The sequence below is a fragment of the Staurois parvus genome, unplaced genomic scaffold (assembly GCF_062004578.1).
Source record: "Staurois parvus isolate SC_StPar_1 unplaced genomic scaffold, SC_StPar_1.0 ptg001352l, whole genome shotgun sequence".
Classification (NCBI taxonomy): Eukaryota; Metazoa; Chordata; class Amphibia; order Anura; family Ranidae; genus Staurois; species Staurois parvus.
The window spans coordinates 1,541,615-1,564,974 of record NW_028319148.1 but is presented as its reverse complement, the minus strand read 5'-3'; the positions used below and the strand labels follow the sequence as shown (position 1 = coordinate 1,564,974).

Below are 23,360 nucleotides of genomic sequence, written 5' to 3'. Positions count from 1 at the left end.
CTGTACGAGACCTCTGTGTGAGGTCCCGATCATGTGATCACTGATTAGCCAATCAGTGATCACATGAACAGTAGTGTCACTTTCTGACATCATTGCTTACTACGTGTGAAATCTGTGAATGATCACAGAGATCACATGGTACAAGGCTATTCACATCATTGCTTACTACGTGTGAAATCTGTGAATGATCACAGATATCACATGGTACAGGGCTATTCACAACAGCCTTGTACCATGTGACAAGCTGTGACCAATCACAGCTCTCACAGTATTTCTCAATGGCTGCAGGAATGCAGCCAGAGAGAAGGAGAAATTATTGCTTTTACAGCCTTTATGGGTGTAAAAGCAATCAGTGTAACAAAAAAAAAAAAAAAACATTGTCATCACCCCCCACAAGAAGTACAGTGTCACAACTTCCGCTGCCGATCGCCTAGGTGATCGCAGTGGAAGTGGGAGTGGGTACCTGTCAAATTCGGGTTCCCCAAAGGTGTCAATCCTTAACAGGGAACGGGGGACAAAGGCTTAAAGCGGAACTTCCCCTTTTGGGTGGAGCTCCGCTTTAAGTCTATGATGACTCCAGGCGACCGGACTACACATCCCACAATCCTCTGCTTTCAGTCAGTGGCTTTTTTCCTCTGAATTCAGGAAGTGGTGTAATTATCTGCTTGTTGAACACTAGGGGGAAAGTACCCCATGTATTGCACTCAGAGGAGCGTCCCTGGTTGACGGTAATAACACAACCAGCACTTGGCTACATAAACATGAGGCACAACAAATATTCTGAACGTATGGTCAGAGTTAGAATCTATGTGCATAGGCCAACCGACCTCCAGTTTATAGGCTGCCCTCCAAGAAGTCAAACCCCCCACCTTCCAACTGTTTATGGGATTTAAACCCTACAAGCCGTACTGCCATGATGTGTACAAGCATTTGGTTGCTATTTTACTAAAATGCATTGAATTGCAAGGCAGCCAAGCACACCTCAGTGTAAAAATGTATCCACTTACACAAATGTAATATTATTGACTCTAAACTATTATAGTTTCCTAATTTTTAAATATCAATTTCTATATTGCTATAGTGGCTTTTGCTCATTTATTTTCATTTTTTTATCATTTCAGTGTTTGATAACAATGTAGCCTCACTGTATTCTCCTCTGTGTTAGTTACAATTTGATTTTATTTTGTTAGAACACCTCTGCCAGAAGGATCCCTGTCTTTCTACCAAGGGAACCCACAACACTCCTGCGTATGAAAAAAATCCCACTGAAGGGACTATGCCTCCGAAAGATTTGCCAGTTTACGTGATTGCCATTATCATTATTTCTGCTGTTCTCATGATGATTATCATCCTAATCTTGATAGTTTTAAAAGTAAAAGGTGAGGAATCTACTTATTTCCCCTTTTTTCATTCTTGAGATTTTTTTTCTTATTTTCCAAACCAGGTTAGCCATCTATTTACGGGTGTAACAGAAAGTCACTCTAAACCACATACACACATATAATATCCAATACAATGGTTGTCTGTCCATTACTCAATTTGTGAAATATAAATCGGTATCCTAAAATAAATCTAGAATAAATTGTGATATAATAAACACCCTTTGTATTGACACTTAAAAGTCCCACTTTCACCCTTAAAAGTCCAAAATTGTAAAAATTAAACCTTTTTAGTGTCAGTGAAAAATTTCAAAAACTCCAAAAATTCAAAAATGATTCATCCAATTTCTGAGTCATAATCACTGTGTACCTCCAAAAGAAAAAAAAACTAGATAGTGTATGATCCTCAATAAATCAGTGATTAAATCATATATATGGTAATTCACTCAAAAAAAAAAAAAAAACTTATATGCGCAATTAAAAACCACACAAAAACATGAAAAAATACGTGAAATAATTAAACACTCTGTGAACACTTCTATATACACATTGCTCTGTGAACACATCTAAGTGGCTGAATAACATACCCTTACCCTAAATAAATATAAAAGCCTCCAGAGATAGTAATCCAATGGATCCTCATTTCATTAGAAAACATCCCATAGGATTGCCTTCAGATCCCAAGTTAATCCTCCTTTCTATTAATGCCTTCATTTCTCTCCATGTCATTCATAGATACAAGAAATAATAGCCATATAGTGTAGTATATTCGATATTCAAAAAGATCCAGACTTTAATTATTATGCTTATATTTAAAAATTGTTTAAAATGCATATATTCCCACTACTCCACCTTGAGCAGTCTCCTGGAATGCCGAAATGTATTGTGCCCTCACTTAAGATGGCCGCTCCGCCACCTCCGGTTCTCGTGCAACGTCCAATGCCACGTCCCCTGATGTGCCTCGCCACCTCCCGATCTCCTCATAAGGCCCTTATAATGTAGTAGAATGATGTGAACCCTACCGTCTTGTTCTTTTCTTCTAAGGTATTTCTGACACAACGTGAAGATATGTTTTGGATCATTATTTTGCTGTAGGATGAACCCCTGACCAACTAGGCGTATGGGTGTTGCATGGGGCTGCAAAATGCTTTGGTAGTAGTTTTGGTTCAGGGTGTCACTCACTCTGTAGGTCACCGACTCTAGATCCAGCAAAAGAGCCCCAGACCATCACGCTTCCTCCTATAGGTTTGACAGTTGGTGTCACGCACTGGGGAAAGCCGTCCTGTCACCTACTTAACAGCGTCAAAAAAACTCAGCGATATGAACGGAAGATCTCAAAATTATGATTCATTGGTCCATAAAACCTTCTTCCAGTCTTCAGTAGTCCACTGGCTATGCTTCATGGCCCAGGCACACCTCTTTTTCCTATTGCACCATCTAAGCAATGGCTTTCGTACAGCCACTTGACCTGTCCAACCTGCAGCTCAAAGTTTTCTCTTCATAGTTGAAACTGAGTTTTGCTTACTTTGATCAGTGTTAAGCTGTGCTTGAAGCTATTGTCCTGTGATCCGTCTGTCTCTCAGAAACGTGTCTTCTGATTCTGTTGTGGCTTTGGGTCTGCCAGACCTCCTCCTATCAGAGTTTCGTCCAGTTTCCAAGCCTTTTGAGTTTGACTTTGACTTTTATTGAAGAGTAAGCCAAAAACGATTTTATTAGGTTTTGGATGGTGGGGATTGAGAAGTAGAATGATGTGAACCCTACTGTCTTGTTCTTTTCTTCTAAAGTATTTCTGACACAACCTGAAGGTATGTTTTGGATCATTATTTTGCTGTAGGATGAAACCCTGACCAACTAGGTGTATGGGTTTTGCATGGCTGCAAAATGCTTTGGTAGTAGGTTTGGTTCAGGGTGTCACTCACTCTGTAAGTCACCGACTCTAGATCCAGCAAAAGAGCCCCAGACCATCACACTTCCTCCTATAGGTTTGACAGTTGGTGTCACACACTGGGTAAAGCCGTTCTGTCACCTACTTAACGGCGTCAAAAAAATTCTGAGCTATGAACTGAATATCTCAAAATTAATATTCATTGGTCCAAAAAACCTTCTTCCAGTCTTCAGTGGTCCACTGGCTATGCTTCATGGCCGAGGCACACCTCTTTTTCCTATTTTGCCATCTAAGCAATGGCTTTCTTACAGTCACTTGGCCTGTCCAACCTGCAGCTCAAAGTCTTCTCTTCATAGTTGAAACCAGGGGCGGACTGACAACTCATGGTGCCCCCGGGCAATAGGGGATCATGGGGCCCCTGTGTCCTTGCCCAAACTCAAAAAAGCCTATGAAAAAGATACCAGGGAAATCTCATGGGGCCCCCTACTGACCCCAAGTTTCCAAATGGTCAGTCCGCCCCTGGTTGAAACTGAGTTTTGCTTACTTTGATCAGTGTTAAGCTGTGCTTGAAGCTATTGTCCTGTGATCCATCTGTCTCTCAGAAACTTGTCTTCTGATTCTGTTGTGGCTTTGGGTCTGCCAGACTTCCTCCTATCAGAGTTTCCTCCAGTTTCCAAGCCTTTTGATTTTATTTGACTTTGACTATTATTGAAGAGTAAGCCAAAAACGTTTTTATTAAGATTTGGATGGTGGTGGTTGAGAAGTATAATGATGGGAACCCTACCGTCTTGTTCTTTTCTTCTAAGGCATTTGTAACACAACCTGAAGGTATGTTTTGAATCATTTTTTTGCTGTAGGATGAACCCCTGACCAACTAGGTGTGTGGGTGTTGCATGGGGCTGCAAAATGCTTTGGTAGTAGTTTTGGTTCAGGGTGTCACTCACTCTGCAAGTCACCGACTCTAGATCCAGCAAAAGAGCCCCAGACCATCACGCTTCCTCCTATATGTTTGACAGTTGGTGTCACGCACTGGGGAAAGCCGTCCTGTCACCTACTTAACAGCGTCAAAAAAACTCAGCGATATGAACGGAAGATCTCAAAATTATGATTCATTGGTCCATAAAACCTTCTTCCAGTCTTCAGTAGTCTGCTGGCTATGCTTCATGGCCCAGACACACCTCTTTTTCCTATTGCACCATCTAAGCAATGGCTTTCTTACAGCCACTTGACCTGTCCAACCTGCAGCTCAAAGTTTTCTCTTCATAGTTGAAACTGAGTTTTGCTTACTTTGATCAGTGTAAAGCTGTGCTTGAAGCTATTGTCCTGTGATCCATCTGTCTCTCAGAAACTTGTCTTCTGATTCTGTTGTGGCTTTGGGTCTGCCAGACCTCCTCCTATCAGAGTTTCCTCCAGTTTCCAAGCCTTCTGATTTTATTTGACTTTGACTTTTATTGAAGCGTAAGCCAAAAATGTTTTTATTAAGTTTTGGATGGTGGGGGTTGAGAAGTAGAATGATGTGAACCCTACCATCTTGTTCTTTTCTTCTAAGGCATTTCTGACACAACCTGAAGGTATGTTTTGGATCATTATTTTGCTGTAGGATTAACCCCTGACTAACTAGGTGTATGGGTGTTGCATGGCTGCAAAATGCTTTGGTAGTAGTTTTGGTTCAGGGTGTCACTCACTCTGTAAGTCACCGACTCTAGATCCAGCTAAAGAGCCCCAGACCATCACTCTTCCTCCTATAGGTTTGACAGTTGGTGTCACACACTGGGTAAAGCCGTTCTGTCACCTACTTAACGGTGTCAAAAAAATTCAGAGCTATGAACTGAATATCTCAAAATTATGATTCATTGGTCCATAAAACCTTCTTCCAGTCTTCAGTAGTCCACTGGCTGTGCTTCATGGCCCAGGCACACCTCTTTTTCCTATTTTGCCATCTAAGCAATGGCTTTCTTAAAGTCACTTGACCTGTCCAACCTGCAGCTCAAAGTCTTCTCTTCATAGTTGAAACCAGGGGCGGACAGACAACTCATGGGGCCCCCAGGCAATAGGGGGATCATGGGGCCCCTGTGTCCTTGCCCAAACTCAAAAAAACCTATGAAAAAGATACAAGGGGCATCTCATGGGGCCCCCTACTGACCCCGGGCCCTCGGGCAGTGCCCGAGTTTCCAAATGGTCAGTCCGCCCCTGGTTGAAACTGAGTTTTGCTTACTTTGATCAGTGTACAGCTGTGCTTGAAGCTATTGTCCTGTGAGCCGTCTGTCTCTCAGAAACTTGTCTTCTGATTCTGTTGTGGCTTTGGGTCTGCCAGACCTCCTCCTATCAGAGTTTCCTCCAGTTTCCAAGCCTTTTGATTTTATTTGACTTTGACTAATATTGAAGAGTAAGCCAAAAATGTTTTTATTAAGTTTTGGATGGTGGGGGTTGAGATGTATAACCTCTGCCAGGGTTTTATTATTATGTGGGTCTCCATTAGAGAAATTTCCCTCACTTCCTGTTCTTGTGACAACATTTTACCAGGAAGGAAGCAAAGGGAACTCTAAAAAAATTGTCTTCTGTCAGTGTTGCAGTTTCAAATTTTTTGGTTTGAGGCAATGTAAGTTTTGGATGGTGGTGGTTGAGAATTATAATGATGTGAACCCTACCATCTTGTTGTTTTCTTCTAAGGTATTTCTGACACAACCTCAAGGTATGTTTGGAATCATTTTTTTGCTGTAGGATGAACCCCTGACCAACTAGGTGTATGGGTGTTACATGGGGCTACAAAATGCTTTGGTAGTAGTTTTGGTTCAGGGTGTCACTCACTCTGCAAGTCACCGACTCTAGATCCAGCAAAAGAGCCCCAGACCATCACGCTTCCTCCTATAGGTTTGACAGTTGGTGTCACACACTGGGTAAAGCTGTTCTGTCACCTACTTAACGGCGTCAAAAAAATTCTGAGCTATGAACTGAATATCTCAAAATTATGATTCATTGGTCCATAAAACCTTCTTCCAGTCTTCAGTAGTCCACTGTCTGTGCTTCATGGCCCAGGCACACCTCTTTTTCCTCTTGCACCATCTAAGCAATGGCTTTCTTACAGTCACTTGACCTGTCCAACCTGCAGCTCAAAGTCTTCTCTTCATAATTGAAACCAGGGACGGACTGACAACTCATGGTGCCCCCGGGCAATAGGGGATCATGGGGCCCCTGTGTCCTTGCCCAAACTCAAAAAAGCCTATGAAAAAAGGTACCAGGGGCATCTCATGGGGCCCCCTACTGACCCCGGGCCCTCGGGCAGTGCCCGAGTTTCCAAATGGTCAGTCCGCCCCTGGTTGAAACTGAGTTTTGCTTACTTTGATCAATGTTAAGCTGTGCTTGAAGCTATTGTCCTGTGATCCATCTGTCTCTCAGAAACTTGTCTTCTGATTCTGTTGTGGTTTTGGGTCTGCCAGACCTCCTCCTATCAGAGTTTCCTCCAGTTTCCAAGCCTTCTGATTTTATTTGAATTTTATTGAAGCGTAAGCCAAAGACGTTTTTTATTAAGTTTTAAGTGGTCGGGGTTGAGATTTATAACCTCTGTCAGGGTTTTATTATTATGTGGGTCTCCATTAGAGAAATTTTCTCTCACTTCCTGTTCTTTTGACAACATTTTACCAGGAAGGAAACAAAGGGAACTCTAAAAAAAACTATCTTCTGTCAGTGTTGCAGTTTTAATTTTTTTTTTTTTGAGGCAATGTTAAAAAAAAACAACAAGCAGTCACCAACCAACTGGGTTGCAGCGTTGATCAAACCCGTGGTATTGGGACTAAACCTCCCTGACATTAGACATGGCTACCACAAGGTACCACAATGCTTCTTTAGCCTAAGGCACATCTTCCCATATGCTCCAGCCACAAACTCCAGATTTTAGTAAACTTAAGTGGGCATGCTGGCTGTATATATCAATCTGAGCCTCAGAAGAGTGTCACCAATTTAACAAGCATCGTACTGTCCGAAGGGTGAGGTCCTTCCTGTGAAGATATATTGGTTTATGAACTTAATAACACGTTTATTGAAACTTAAATCTGGTATAGGCTCTAAATATAAAGGCATTGAAGATGCTGAGAAGTACTTTGATAGATAATGGAGTTGTAAATCTCAATTTGTTTGGTAGAAGGGAATTTCATCCATAAATTTGCAGTGAGGGCATAATATTATCCCTGGAGGAAGTCAACCACTCTTGTATACATCCAATTGGGAGGCCAAGATATACAGTATTTTAAAAAGTTAGGATAAGCAAGGCCACATCTGCGGGTAATTCTTGTAGTGCAGATTCAGCAAGATGTGGTTGGGAGCTATTTAAAAGTAAAGGATAAGTTCACCTTTCATAACATGTTACATAGTTAGTCTGGCTGAGAAAAGACAAAAAATTCCATCAACTTCAACCATTAAAAAAAAAAAGTTCTAATTCTACACCCACAGTTGATCCAGAAGAAGGCAAAAAAAAAAACAGCAAAGCGTGATCCAATTTGCTTCTGCTGGGAAAAATCGGAAAATTGTATATTCCCTGGATCAACTTTACCTATAAATGTTATATCCAGTTATATTCTGTGTATCCAAGAAACAATCCAGGACTTTTTTAAAGCAATCCACTGAGCTGGCCACAACCAACTCTTGAGGGAGTCTATTCCTCATCTTCTGGGGAGAGCGGATATAGTGAATTCAGGGTCCGGGGAGACCAGATATAGTGAATGCAGGGTCCGGGGAGACCGGATATAGTGAATGCAGGGTCCGGGGAGAGTGGATATAGTGAATTCCAGGTCCAGGGAGACCGGATATAGTGAATGCAGGGTCCGGGGAGAGCAGATATAGTGAATGCAGGGTCCGGGGAGACCGGATATAGTGAATGCAGGGACCGGGGAGAGCAGATATAGTGAATGCAGGGACCGGGGAGACCGGATATAGTGAATGCAGGGTCCGGGGAGAACGGATATAGTGAACGCAGGGTCCGGGGAGAACAGATATAGTGAACGCAGGGTCCGGGGAGAACAGATATAGTGAACGCAGGGTCCGGGGAGAACAGATATAGTGAACGCAGGGTCCGGGGAGAACGAAAATAGTGAACGCAGGGTCCGGGGAGAACACGGATATAGTGAATGCAGGGTCCGGGGAGAACGGATATAGTGAACGCAGGGTCCGGGGAGAGCGGATATAGTGAACGCAGGGTCCGGGGAGAGCGGATATAGTGAAAGCAGGGCCCGGGGAGACCAGATATAGTGAACGCGGGGTCCAGGGAGACCAGATATAGTGAACGCAGAGTCCGGGGAGACCTGATATAGTGAATTCGGGGTCCGGGGAGACCTGATATAGTGAATGCGGGGTCCGGGGAGACCAGATATAGTGAATGCGGGGTCCAGGGAGACCAGATATAGTGAACGCGGGGTCCGGGCAGACCAGATATAGTGAACGCAGGGCCCGGGGAGACCAGATATCGTGAACGCAGAGTCCGGGGAGACCTGATATAGTGAATGCGGGGTCCGGGGAGACCTGATATAGTGAATGCGGGGTCCGGGGAGACCAGATATAGTGAATGCGGGGTCCAGGGAGACCAGATATAGTGAACGCGGGGTCCGGGCAGACCAGATATAGTGAACGCAGGGCCCGGGGAGACCAGATATCGTGAACGCAGAGTCCGGGGAGACCTGATATAGTGAATGCGGGGTCCGGGGAGACCAGATATAGTGAATGCAGGGTGCGGGGAGACCTGATATAGTGAATGCAGGGTCCGGGGAGAGCAGATATAGTGAATGCGGGGTCCGGGGAGAGCAGATATAGTGAATGCGGGGTCCGGGGAGACCAGATATAGTGAATGCCGGGTCCGGGAAGACCGTATATAGTGAATGCAGGGTCCGGGGAGACCAGATATAGTGAATGCAGGATCCGGGGAGACCAGATATAGTGAATGCAGGATCCGGGGAGACCAGATATAGTGAATGCAGGGTCCGGGGAGACCAGATATAGTGAATGCAGGGTCCGGGGAGACCAGATATAGTGAATGCAGGGTCCGGGGAGACCAGATATAGTGAACGCAGGGCCCGGGGAGACCAGATATAGTGAACGCAGGGTCCGGGGAGACCGGATATAGTGAATGCAGGGTCTGGGGTTTAGTAACACTTTAAAAAGTAATTTTTGTCTGTTTATTCCTTTCAGGTGCTATCTGTGAAAGGAAAGGAAAGATGTAAGTGTCATATTCACAAATCCTCACACTCATTTTCAATGTATTCTCCCTTGTTCTGCTCTCACATTATTGGACCAGGTTTCTTAAATTAATTATGGCTTGAAATAGAAAATTGTAAGTTAAAAGTGGAAGTTGTTGTGTAGATTCTACATTTCTGTAGATACTTTGTTTGGAGTCACAGTACCAGCACTGGTGTCTATCATACCTGCAGTGCTGATGTCAGCAGGGGGAGGATAGGAGCAAAAATACATCGGAGCTGCCCCATCTGGGGAGTCCAAAATAATATTTTTTAATCTGTTTTAAAGGAAACAAAAATGGATTAGACCGCAGAGTAAAACATCTACTATGTCCTCTAAAGCTATTTAGATATTGCTTTCCAATATTGAACTGATTGTTAGGTCGGTTTGCTGGATTGTGTTCTGGAAAATGTTCATAGTTTTCATTTTTCTCCTTAAATGCTCCTTTCGCCTACAAAGAAAACATTGTACAACAATTGTCCATTGTCTAACATACTCATTTTTTTGCAGTTCTGAACAGCAGATGAACACCGTCCAAGCTCCAGGTAAGATATCCTGAATATCTGTGATACATTTGCTTACCCAAAGGGAATGGATACATTTTTTTTTTTTTAAACCTCTTCATGTCAGCCGAACGCAAATGTGCGGCCTCCCGGTGTCTGGACCTAGACGCCAAGCGGCCGCACATTTTCTATTAAAAGAGAACATATGTGCTGAGAGCGCGCGCCCTGCGCGCTCCCAGCACACATGTCCGGTACTCATGGAAAGGTCCCGATCTCCTCTTTTGATCAGGCCCTTTCCCGATCATGTGACTGCCGTAACAGCATGTCACGGCGGTCACATGACCCTAAACCCCGCCCCGCCTCCCGGCTTCTGAAACCCTTAACCCTTTGAGGACCAAGGGACGTATTTGTCCCATGTTTGTAATTGCGTGTATCATCTGATTAAGAACTTAAAACTCTTTTTTTTTTTTGGTTTGAGTCAAAATATTAGTTCTTATCAACAAACAACAAATGGATCTAGCTTTTTGCCAATTATTTCATGAAATGGCTTAGTTACAGCAACTGAAGTGTACGAACTTTAAAAACAAAAAAATTGATTCTTTTGGCGTTCCAAAACCTTACGGTCCTCAAAGGGTTAAAGGGCCGGGAGGCGTTGGCGTGAAGGGGTTAATTATAGTCAGGACTAAAATATCACACGCCAAAAGCACCACGGGTTAGACAAAATTATGGAAACACCAGGTAAAAAAAAAAAATCGTTACCTAAAGCCTTTGGCCTCCAAGATGGCCTGAAATCTCCTGGGAATTGACAAACATAAATCTTGGATGGTGAATAATGGAATCTGATACAACTCCTAATGCAAAAATTGCTCCATTTCTCGCAGAGATGCTGGAGGCGGAAAAGGAGCCTGAACACTGTTATCCAAAACTGGCCACAGTGGCTCTATAATATTGAGGTTTGGTGACCGTGGAGCTGAGGGAAGGTGTGAGACTGTCTGCATGCTTGTCAAACCACAATTTGACAACAGCAACTGTGTGAGTCTGAGAATTACCGTCTTGGTAAATGGGTCTGTCTTTGGGAAACAGTGTCTACACCAGGGGTGGGCAAACTTTTTGACTTGAGGGCCGCAATGGGTTCATATATTGGACCCGGAGGCCGGACCAAGAGTAGATGAATGATGTGTATGTGTCATCCATAGTAAGTATAGTAATATTCCCCCATAGTAAGCATAGTAATTAATCCCCCATATAGTAATTCATCCCTTATATAGTAATTCATCCCCCATAGTAATTCATCCCCCATAGTAATTCATCCCCCATATAGTAATTCATCCCCCATATAGTAATTCATCCCCCATAGTAATTCATCCCCCATATAGTAATTCATTCCCCATATTAATTCATCCCCCATATTAAGTCCCCCCTGTGTCAATTCACTTACCTTTGCTCCGCGCGTTCCTCTCGCAGTGTTCCCGCGCCGTTCCGGTGTAGCATGAAAATCTGTCTCCTATGAGGATCTGTCCCCCTCGACGTATCTGCACATGTGCCAGTTTCAGGCATTAGCAGCCGATCGGCGATCTCCGGCACATGCGCAGATACGTCGAGGGGGACAGATCCTCATAGGAGACAGATTTTCATGCTACACCGGTCTTCAGGGCGGACTGTGAGAGGAGCCTAGCGGGAGCCTAGCTCCGCGGGCCGGATTAAAAGGTTCGCCGGGCCGTATACGGCCCGCGGGCCGTAGTTTGTCCATTGCTGGTCTACACCATGGAGTGCACATGGTTGGCCAAAATTTGTAAATAGTCACTGGCACTGACTCTACCTTTCAAGATGATGATGAGATCTGCAGAATACAAAGATATGGCTGTCCACACCATGATTGCTCCGCCACCATGCTGTACCAGTGGCTCAGGACAGTCCTGTTTGTAAGCTTGGAATGGTGTTCACCACATCCGGTGGTTGGGAAAAATGTGGAGCTCGATTAATCGGACCATATTACAGTTTTCCATTGATGGATAGTCCATGGTTTATGGATGTTGCACCACTCTCTCCTCTTCTGACCATTAATATCGGTCACTAGTGGTTTGGCAATTGCAGCTCTTCCATGAATATTTTGCTTATGGAGTTCCCTCCGCGCAGTTTTTGTGAACTTGGCTTTGGAAGACTGAGATTGAGCCTTGCAGCCACTTTTTCAGCAGTTGTTTATCTTATTGTGGGTCACAATCCTGCACAATGTCCTTTTGTCTCTTTCAGTCAGTTGACCATGTCAACCACACATAGGCATATCAGATGACGTTTTCCCAGAAACTGTATACGCCGTCATAACCTTTGATATTGTACATCGCGACGCGGCAAATAAATTGTCAACTTCAGCCACAGAGGCACCAGCTAAGCGGCACCAACAGTTTGCCCTCTGAAGCTCAGTAAGCTCTGACATGACTCCATATTACTAGCAGCGCTCCCAGTTAATGACGAAAGTGAACTTCCCACCTGTTAACTAGGTGTCTCATCACACAGCAGAAGCAAAAGACTGTTGCATCACTTCCACTTTCTTTTACAATGAATTTTATTATAGACAGCACAACAACAAAGAAACAGTCCAAAGCAAGTTCATTGACACAAAAAAATAAGGTGTACAATTCTGTTGATGAAGGACATAACAAACGCATTGAAGTATCAACACGGAGAGAAACGGAGTACAGAAACACAATATATAAAAAGATGGAATGAAACCTTATAAATTGCGTTAACAGCAAACAAGTAGTGACCAATGAGCTGGTGGGCAAAGGCCAAGGATAGTCACCAAAGCTGCATACAGATGATAGGAAAGGCTGAACATGGAGTCTCACTGGACGCCCATCGGAACTCTACACCAAGGACTCTCGAGAAAGTCCAACAGGTGTATAAAACATTACAGGCAAAATTCTCTAGGGGTATCACAATCAGCGCATGTAACTGACAAAAACAAGAGAAAAGAAAAAATGCAGTGAAGGGAGAAGCAAGAATAGTAAAGACAAAAAAAGGGCTCCAGGGGATCATGTCAGGAGAGTCTTACATCGACAGGAGGGTCTGGTCAAATCTAGACGGTTGAGCCACATCAATCCAAGGATGCCAGACCTGCAGAAACTTTGTGTGGGTGTCCAACAGCATAGCCGCTAGCTTCTCATTAACCATTATAAACTTCATCCGTTGGCTTTGAAGCTAAGAGGAGGGGTTTTCCGAGCTCTCGCGATCTTCAATTTAGTAGTCATAAATAGATGCGATGCTAACTGTCGCTCAGGGCGGAGTAGGCCTGCTAATGGTTTAAAAAATAGCGCCTCATATGGGTTACGCTTAATATCTGTGCGTAGAAGGACATAGACCATAATCCATAGTCTGCATACCTTGAGGGCAAGTCCACCAAAAATGGGTCATGGTCACTTCCGCTTTCAAAGTGAAATATGCTGTCACTTTCACACCTGCAAATCATCTAGTGTTTCCATATTTTTGTCCAACCCCTGTAAGCGCTACATTTATTGGACTGTTACAGATTTAACTTAATAAGAAAAAGCAATACCTGAAAATACCTCAAAAAGATACTTCAAAAAGTCAGACACAAAACACCAAAGATGCTTTAACCACTTGTGCTATAAAGAAAAAAAAAAAAAGAAGACCGACAATTTTGAGGGAAAAAAAACAATATTTTTGACTTTTTGTTTTTGAACATATCCAGTAAAAAAAAAAAAAAAAAAGACATTTCGTCATAAATTTAGGCCAAAATGTATTCTGCTCCATGTCTGTGCTAAAAAAAAAAAAAATAAACCCATACCTGTAAATTGTACCAGATGACCCCCCCAGTGGGACTTTATTGCAGCATTCAGAAATTACACATATAGTTGTGTTCAAAATAATAGCAGTCAGACATCACTAACCGGATCAATCACTGTTTTTGGTAGAAATGATATCTCTACATGGCAAATAATTTCCTAGCAGGTGTAGTAGAGTAATAGAAATCCAACAGACCCAACAGTCATGACATGCATGCTGCTGATTCTGTGTCATTGAATCACTCATTGAAAGGGACATGTTCAAAATAATAGCAGTGTGGAGTTCTATTAGTGAGGTCATTCATTCTCTGAAAAACAGGTGGCAATTATTGCCCTTATTTAACCATTAGCCGCCCGGCCAATGGCCGTTTGGCGGCTTCAGATGTGCCTCTCCGTTCCGGGTACACACCATTTGGCGTGCTCCCGCACATGCGCCGTTTGCGCTAATGCAGAGCGGCGCAGCAGTGCGATCTGGGACACGGCCGATGACAGATCCGAGTACCGGCTCCCGTTGCTGGTACCATGTGACCTGCTGTGACCAATCACAGCAGGTCACATGACAGTTGTATACAATGGATGGCTTCATTCATGATGCCATCCATTGTATACTAGTGCCTAGCTGTGAATGGTCACAGCTAATCACATGCACATGTCATGTGATTAGCTGTGACCAAATCACAGCTAAGCACAAAAAAAAAAAAAAAAGCTGAATGAATCGATTTCATTCAGGCAAATGCTTGCTTATAGCAAAGTCATTCTTTGCTATAAGCAAATTGTGTAAAAAAAAAAAAAAAAATACTGATCACTTCCCCAAAGTAGTACAATGGTACTATGGTAACATTGTACTACTTTGGTCATAGTAAAATATGAAAAAAAAATCTTAAAAAAAAAAAAAAAATGTAATAAAAAATTAAATATAATAAAAAAATAAAAAAAAATGAAAAAAAAAATATATATATTTTTTTCATACTGTCACCAGTCAGTGTCCCTGTTCACCGCCATGCCAGTTATATGATGACGCTGTACTGCACTGGTGACAGTATGTAAAAAAAAAAATAGTGAAAATAATTTTTTTAATTTTTTAATTTTCCGAAAAATTATGACAAAAAAATACAACTTCAAAAAACTCGCCATTCCTCTTATGAAGTACGTCGGACTGTCTACTCTGCAATAAGGGGTCATTTGGGGGATATCTGTACTGTCCTGACATTCTTGGACCTCAAGAAATTAGATTGGCCGCCAGTACTTCAGGATTGATCAATATTCAGATCTATACCATAGTTTGTGAACTCTATAACTTTCCTACAAACTAAAAAATACATCCTAATTTGGGTTATTTTCACCAAAGACATGTAGCAGAATACATCTCGGCCTAAATTTATGAAGAACAATTATTTATTTGTAAACTGTTATAACAGAAACAAAGAAAAATGTGTTTTTTTTTCAAAATTTTTGGTCTTTTTTTGTTAATTTAGAAAAAAATAAAAACCCCAGTGGTGATTAAATACCACCAAAAGAAAGCTCTAGTTGTGTGAAGAAAATGATAAAATTTTAGTTTGGGTACAATGTTGTATGACCGCGCAATTGTCATTCAAAGTGTGAGAGCGCTGAAACCTGAAAAATGGCCTGGGCAGGAAGGTGTGAAATTGCATGTATTGAAACGGTTAAGGAAGGAAGGCAGCAAATGTTGGACATGCCGGTTACAGTGCATTTCTCTCTGAAATTCTGAGGAAAATGGGTCGTTCCAGACATTGTTCAGAAGAACAGCGTACCTTGATTAAAAAGTTGATTGGAGAGGGGAAAACATATAAAGAAGTGCAGAAAATGATCGGCTGCTCAGCTAAAATGATTGCAAATGCTTTAAAATGGCAATCAAAACCTGAAAGACGTGGAAGAAAGCGAAAAACTACCATTGGAATGGATAGAAGAATAGCCAAAATGGCAAGGACTCAGCCAACAATCAGCTCCAGGAAGATGAAAGAAGGTGTGACGTTCCCTTTGAGGACTGTTACAATTAGAAGACGTCTATGTGAAGCCAAGCTATCTGCAAGAAGTCCCCGCAAAGTCCCACTGTTGGAAAAAAGACGTGTGCTGAAGAGGTTACAATCTGCCAAAGAGCACATTGACTGGCCTAAAGAGAAATGGCGCAACATTTTGTGGACTGATGAAAGTAAGATTGTTCTTTTTGGGTCTAGTGGGCGGAGACAGTTTGTCAGACGACCCCCAAACACTGAATTCAAGCCACAGTACACTGTGAAGACAGTGAAGCATGGTGGTGCAAGCATCATGATATGGGGATGTTTTTCATACTACGGTGTTGGGCCTATTTATCGCATACCAGGGATCATGGATCAGTTTGAATACATCAGAATACTTGAAGAGGTCATGCTGCCTTATGCTGAAGAGGAAATGCCCTTGAAATGGGTGTTCCAACAAGACAACGACCCCAAACACACCAGTAAACGTGCAACATCTTGGTTCCAGACCAACAAGATTGACGTTATGGAGTGGCCAGCCCAATCCCCGGATCTTCATCCAATAGAAAACTTGTGGGGTGACATCAAAAATGCCATTTCTGAGGCAAAACTAAGAAATAGAGAAGAACTGTGGAATGTGGTCCAATCATCCTGGGCTGGAATACCTGATCACAGGGGCCAGAAGTTGGGTGACTCCATGCAACACAGATGTACAGCAGTTCTCAGAAACAGTGCGACTACAACCAAATATTCATGAAGTCATTCAAAGGAAAGCAAAATCTTCAAACATTTCTCAGTTTATATAGTGAATGTTTGAGTTTGTAAAGAAGAATACAAACACTGCGATTTTATTGAACCGTCTAATATTCACTTTTCTTCAATTTTTTTAGAGGAACAACACAAATTTGATGTATTTTTCTTCATGTTTTGATTTGGAATAGAATGTGTCGTGTTCCCAATGCATTTGTGTGGATGGAAATAAAAGCTATTAGAAAGATTTTGAGCTTTATTCACTTTTTTCAACACACTGCTATTATCTGACACTGGGGGGGGGGGGGGAACTGACTTGGTGTCATCACCAGTGACACCAATACAGTGATCAGTGCTAATAAAAATCACTGACACTGTACTAATGGTATTGGGCAGGAAGGGGTTAACAACTTTCCCGCCGCCCTATAGCAGATATACAGCAGATATAGCAGATATAGCAGAACCCTTGCTCTGTGTGAAAGCAGTGGTCTCTCTGCAGAGGTTCAGCATGCTTCCTGTTGTATCAGAGCTAGAGCCCTCCAATCAGCAGAGAGCATGAGCTTTATTGATTAGAGATCTCAAGCTCCGGTTTAGCGGGGGGCGATGGTCTGACCTCTGCATTGGGACACATGTAGAGGAAGGGTCCTTCTCTACACCATGTTGGGAGGACCAAAGATTTTCTACTCAAGCTGTGGCTGCTTTCCAAAGAAAAGAAACTGTCAGACATTTCACCTTTGTTGTTTTGATGCACCTGAAATGTATTTAGCTGATTTTAACTGAAAGCTCATTTGGGTTTTATAATTAGTTCTTAACAATACAACAATAAGTATTTCATACCTGAATCCTCAGTAATAACGAAATACATTTGCCATGGACTGACGACACTTCTTTAAATTCTTCATTGATTTTCAGGTAATGGGACGAGTAGCGGGACAGAACGTTGTGAGACAAGCTCAAAGGTGAGTACCTGTAATGGTCGGAAAGGACAAAAGATCGAAATACATGTTTATTGATTATATAATATACAGTGTGTGTTGTACAATATAGGCAACTTGTGTTTAGATATTGTCTCTGCCTTCTGAAAAGCCTAAATGGTCCAGGATTCTTCTGAAATGATTAGGATGGTGTTGGTGGATCTACCCTTATGGTTCAATCCAACTCCTCCTGCTCTGACTATTGTTTAGAGCAGTGGTCTCCAAACTGCCACCCAGGGGCCAGATGCGGCCCTTTGCTTGCCTTTATTTGGCCCTTGGGGCACTGTTCCTCCCACTGATACAAGACATTATTCCTCCCACTGTCACCAATAATGGGGCATTATTCCTCCCACTGACACCAACAAATGGGGCACTATTCCTCCCACTGATACCAATAATGGGGCATTATTCCTCCCACTGACACCAACAAATGGGGCACTATTCCTCACACTGATACCAATGATGGGGCACTATTCCTCCCTCTGACACCAATGATGAGGCACTATTCCTCCCACTGACACCAGTGATGGGGCATGATTCCTCCCACTGATAACAATGATGGGGCACTATTCCTCCCACTGATACCAATGATGGAGCACTATTCCTCCCCATGACACCAATAATGGGGCACTATTCTTCCCTGTACCCAAGCTAAATATTTATAATTTTGTTCACACAACTAGAGCTTTCTTTTGGTGGTTTTTAATCACCACTGGGGATTTTATTTTTTGCTAAATTAACAAAAAAAAGACCAAAATTTTTTAAAAAAACCTTGTTTTTCTTTGTTTCTATTATAAAAGTTTGCAAATAAATAATTGTTTTTCATAAATTTAGGACAAGATGTATTTTACTTCGTTTCTTTGGTGAAAATAACCCAAATCAGTGTTTATTTTTTAGACTGTAGGAAAGTTATAGAGTTCACAAACTATGGGATATATCTGAAAATTGATCAATCCTGAAGTACTGACGGCCAATCTAAATTTTTGAGGCCCAAAAATGTCAGAAGAGTACAGATATCCCCCAAATGTCAGAAGAGTACAGATATCCCCCAAATGTCAGGACAAGACAGATATCCCCCAAATGTCAGAACAGTACAGATATCCCCCAAATGTCAGAATGGTACAGATAACCCCCAAATGTCAGAACAGTACAGATGCCCCCCAAATGTCAGGACGGTACAGATATCCCCCAAATGTCAGGACAGTACAGATATCCCCCCAAATGTCAGAACAGTACAGATATCCCCCAAATGTCAGAACAGTACAGATATCTCCCAAATGTCAGAACAGTACAGATATCCCCCAAATGTCAGGACAGTACAGATATCCTCCAAATGTCAGAACAGTACAGATATCCTCCAAATGTCAGGACAGTACAGATATCCTCCAAATGTCAGAACAGTACAGATATCCCCCAAATGTCAGGACAGTACAGATATCCCCCAAATGTCAGGATAGTACAGATATCCCCCAAATGTCAGGACAGTACAGATATCCCCCAAATGTCAGAACAGGACAGATATCCCCCAAATGTCAGGACAGTACAGATATCCCCCAAATGTCAGAACAGTACAGATATCCCCCAAATGTCAGAACAGGACAGATATCCCCCAAATGTCAGGACAGTACAGATATCCTCCAAATGTCAGAACAGTACAGATATCCCCCAAATGTCAGGACAGTACAGATATCCCCCAAATGTCAGGACAGTACAGATATCCCCCAAATGTCAGAACAGTACAGATATCCCCCAAATGTCAGAACAGTACAGATATCCTCCAAATGTCAGAACAGTACAGATATCCCCCAAATTACCCCTTATTGTAAAGTAGACAGTCCGACGTAATTTATAATAGGCATGGCGATTTTTTGAAGAAGACTTTTTTTGTCATAATTTTTTGGAAAATGCAGAAATTAAAAAAATTATTTTCACACTTTTTTTTTTTTACATACTGTCACCAGTGCAGTACAGCATCATCATATAACTGGCATGGCGGTGATCAGGGACACTGACTGGTGACAGTACGAAAAAAAAAATGATATTTTTTTTTCAATTTTTATTTTATTTTTTTATTACATTTTTTTCTCTTTTTTTCGATTTTTTTTCATATTTCACTATGACCAAAGTAGTATAATGTTACCACAGGAACATTGTACTACTTTGGGGAAGTGATCAGTTTTTTTTTTGTTTTTTTTTTACACAATTTGATTGCTTATAGCAAATAATTTCTTTGCTATAAGCAAGCATTTAACTGAATGACACATGACACAGATGGGCTGTGATTGGCCCAGCCTGTGCATGTGATCGCTGTGACCATTCATAGCTAGACACACTTGTATACAATGGATGGCATGAAAGGAAGCCATCCATTGTTTCCAACTGTCATGTGACCTGCTGTGATTGGTCACAGCAGGTCATATGGTACTGGCAACGGGGCCGATACACAGATCTGTCTTCGGCCGTGTCCGAGGTACACAGCCAGTGACAGATCTCGCCACAGCGTGGCCCTGCGGGCACAGGCAAGGCACAATCCAGCTCATCCGGCCATCATTTTACTATTAGCCAGGCAGGAAGTGGTTAAAACAGAAACCGATAACAATTAAAAAAAAGAAAAAAGCCTGTTGGCCTTAGAAGGTACAAAAACACAGAGTTATCTCCTGCGGAACCTTAACTATAATATGCCTCCAGCCTCAACACACCGGCACGGAGACAAAACACATAATCCGCAGTGCGTTACCTCCACCTTCCAGATAAACCTTCATTAACAGCAATGCACCCAAGGACACCATACCACCAAAGGGTTCCAACCATTCTCATTTTGCTTAAAATTTTTCCCGCCTCCAAAGTAGGGTTGCTACCTCATCCCTTTAAACCCAAACACATATTAATGACACGGGTTCTGGGGCTGATTAAGGTGGTAATTAAACTCACTTAGTGCCTGATCTGCATTAAAATATTCTCACAATCTGTGTGATGAATCTGTGTTTATAAAGGGATGAGGTGGCAACCCTACTCCAAAGACCAACAACTATCCAGCTGTCATGACATACATCAAAACCAGAATGTCCCAGAAAAAAACCACAGGGAGGGAGGGTAGGAAGTTTCTTCCTCCATTCGCCACTCTACACTGAAGACCTCGTGACCCTACAACTCCCTAGGGTGCCCAAGGCCCCAGCCAGTCCACATTCTACTACCAATCAAGTAAGCTGTCACAATCAGAGGTCAGGCTCGAAGACCAGTTGCTATAGCAGTGGAAAGGCTCACCTGAAACCAGCAGGATAGGTACACAGGCAGGTCACCATGGCGGAGGAGTGGGATCACCTGAGGTGGGGAGTCTAAGTACCAACCAGTGTTCACCAGAGCTCCTGATGGTGGAGATGGATTTGGCTGCGTGTTAGCACCAGGTCTCAGTCCTCAGGATCACCCCACCAGGAGGTGAGCAAGCGGAGGTCCAATAGCGTATAAGCAGGTAAGGATCAAACAGACGCATGGTCAGTAAACAAGCCAAGGTTGGTAATGAGTAGTCACAGGTTGGGATAAGGCAGAAGCATAGTCAAGAACAAGCCAAGGGTCAATAACGAGCGATAGCAAAATATGGATAATAACAGAGATAACAAGGAGCACGATACTGGCTGGAGAGCACAAGAATCTGGCAAACAGGAAGTGCAGAGACATGGCTTATATCAGGAAGTTCATGGGAAGAGCAAGGGGTTCACGGTTCATGACAAACAAGGTCAAGGTAGAATCATCCAAATAATTGTCAAGGTAGCTGTCCAGCATTCCAGGTGGCTCAACAAGAAGAAACATTGCCACTCAACGCAGAAGGCCCAGGTTTGGACCCAATCTCTGACATAAGCCTGTGTATTTGAAACCCTGTCATCCTAGACTTAACCCTTTCCTGACTGTCTACCATCTTCAATGTCTGCCCTACGCTATCTTTTTTTTATTGCTCCTCACTTTTATTAGAAACCGCAGTGGTTGCTGTGAAATTTTAATACCGGGCTTACGGTGTCTAGCGGCAGCCATAACTCCAGCATTCCAGTCTTGAAGTGACCTTATTTGTAAATCAAGCCCAATGACTCGGAACACCGACTCCTCCCCCTCCTACATGCCTGGCTGTGCTGTTCATAAGGCTTCCTTCGGAGTTCCAACCAGAAAAGGCCTGAGAGCAACTAACCACTGGTGTTCTCTCGTATTAGGGGTCTCATAATAAACTTTGTTGTGTAAATTGTTTTTGTGCATTTTTGAGCATAGGGCAGCTCTGTGAAATGAATGGCCTGTCCTAAATAGGGATGGGCTACATGTTCGAGTTGAACCCAAGTTCGACTCGAACATGGGCCGTTCGTGTGTTCGGCGAACACACGAGAGGGACGGGCATTCGGCAGGCTGTTTGCCTGCCACAGCCCACAATGCACTGCGCCCTGCATTGTGATTGGTCAAAGCAACACATCTGACCACAGATCAGGTGCAATGATTTGGCCAATCACAGTGGGTGATGACAACACAAGGGGGCGGGGTGAACCCCGCCCTCTTGTGACATTATGACAGTATTTAAGAACTGTCATCAGGGGTGCAGCTGTCAGATGGTGGAGCCAGCATTTTTTTATTCTCTTTTTTTGAGTAGTGGCGACGGCGGGCATCGTAATTAACATTGGATCTACTTCGGGGGGCATTTTTTTTATTTTTAATAAAGGACTTGTCAAAGACTGTCTCCTGTCTTTTTTGTATACTACACTTTTTTTTGTGAATGGGTAGCGGCACCATGTACCGCATACTCATTCACATGTGGGGGGTGATATCTGGGTTAAAGGGGGCCTCCAGATTCCGATAAGCCACCCACCCATAGACCCCCACAACCACAGGCCACAGTTGTAGGGAAGAGGCCCTTGTCCCCATCAACATGGGGACAAGGTGCTTTGGGGGGGGGGCAAGAACCCACCATGTTGAGGACATGTAGGCTGGTATGGTTCAGGATATGGGCGTGCTCGCTCGTTACCCCCCCTCCTTTCCTGACCTGCTGGGCTGCATGCTCAGATACAGCTCTGGTATGGATTTAGGGGGGACACCCACGCCATTATTTTTTTTTTAATTTTGGCATGTGGGTTCCCCTCAAAACCCATACCAGACCCGAAGGGCTTAGTATGGATGGGAGGGGGGACCCCACGCCGTTTCCTAAACATTTTAATTGTCGGGCAATGCCGGCAATTCTTTTTACCTTCAGTTGTTAGCGGGGAACCCCTTTGACAGCTGAGACATGAATTAATGCTTTACTACTAAAATTTCACATGACTTCACTAGAGATGAGCGAATCGAACTTGGCGAAGTGGAATTCGTTTCGAATATTAGGAAAATTTTTCCTAAAATGGCGGCGACATGTGCGGCGACGGAGCGGGGATGTCTGGGAAGGCGCGCAGACAAGGCGCGCTGACCCATAATGCATTCATTCATGACATGTGATCGCATTAGCCAATCAGCAGCCAGCCAGCCAGCACTGTGTAATGGTCGAGCTATAAATGGTGGCCATTTTAGAATTCTCCATTTGCCTCCAGTCATTCAACAGAGGCAGACCTGGCTGTATTCAGGGAGAGAGTTAGGGACACAGAAACATTACTTAGGGACACAGAAACGTTAGTTAGGGACACAGAAACGTTACTTAGGGACACAGAAACGTTAGTTAGGGACACAGAAACGTTACTTAGGGCCACAGAAATGTTACTTAGGGCCACAGAAACGTTACTTAGGGACACAGAAACGTTACTTAGGGCCACAGAAACGTTACTTAGGGCCACAGAAACGTTACTTAGGGCCACAGAATCGTTACTTAGGGCCACAGAATCGTTACTTAGGGCCACAGAAACGTTACTTAGGGCC

General features: G+C 43.1%; 1 protein-coding gene across 1 annotated transcript in view; it reads left to right on the top strand.

Moving 5' to 3' along the window:
• The window catches only part of LOC149436681 (uncharacterized), a 69,807-nt gene that overhangs the window by 30,141 nt on the left and 16,306 nt on the right, over window positions 1-23,360 (top strand). Inside the window, exons 5-8 of the mRNA XM_089661605.1 lie at window positions 1,191-1,379; window positions 9,439-9,466; window positions 9,994-10,028; window positions 17,428-17,474. Of these exons, the coding sequence (XP_089517731.1) occupies window positions 1,191-1,379; window positions 9,439-9,466; window positions 9,994-10,028; window positions 17,428-17,474 (299 nt within the window). The remainder of the gene's footprint in view (window positions 1-1,190; window positions 1,380-9,438; window positions 9,467-9,993; window positions 10,029-17,427; window positions 17,475-23,360) is intronic.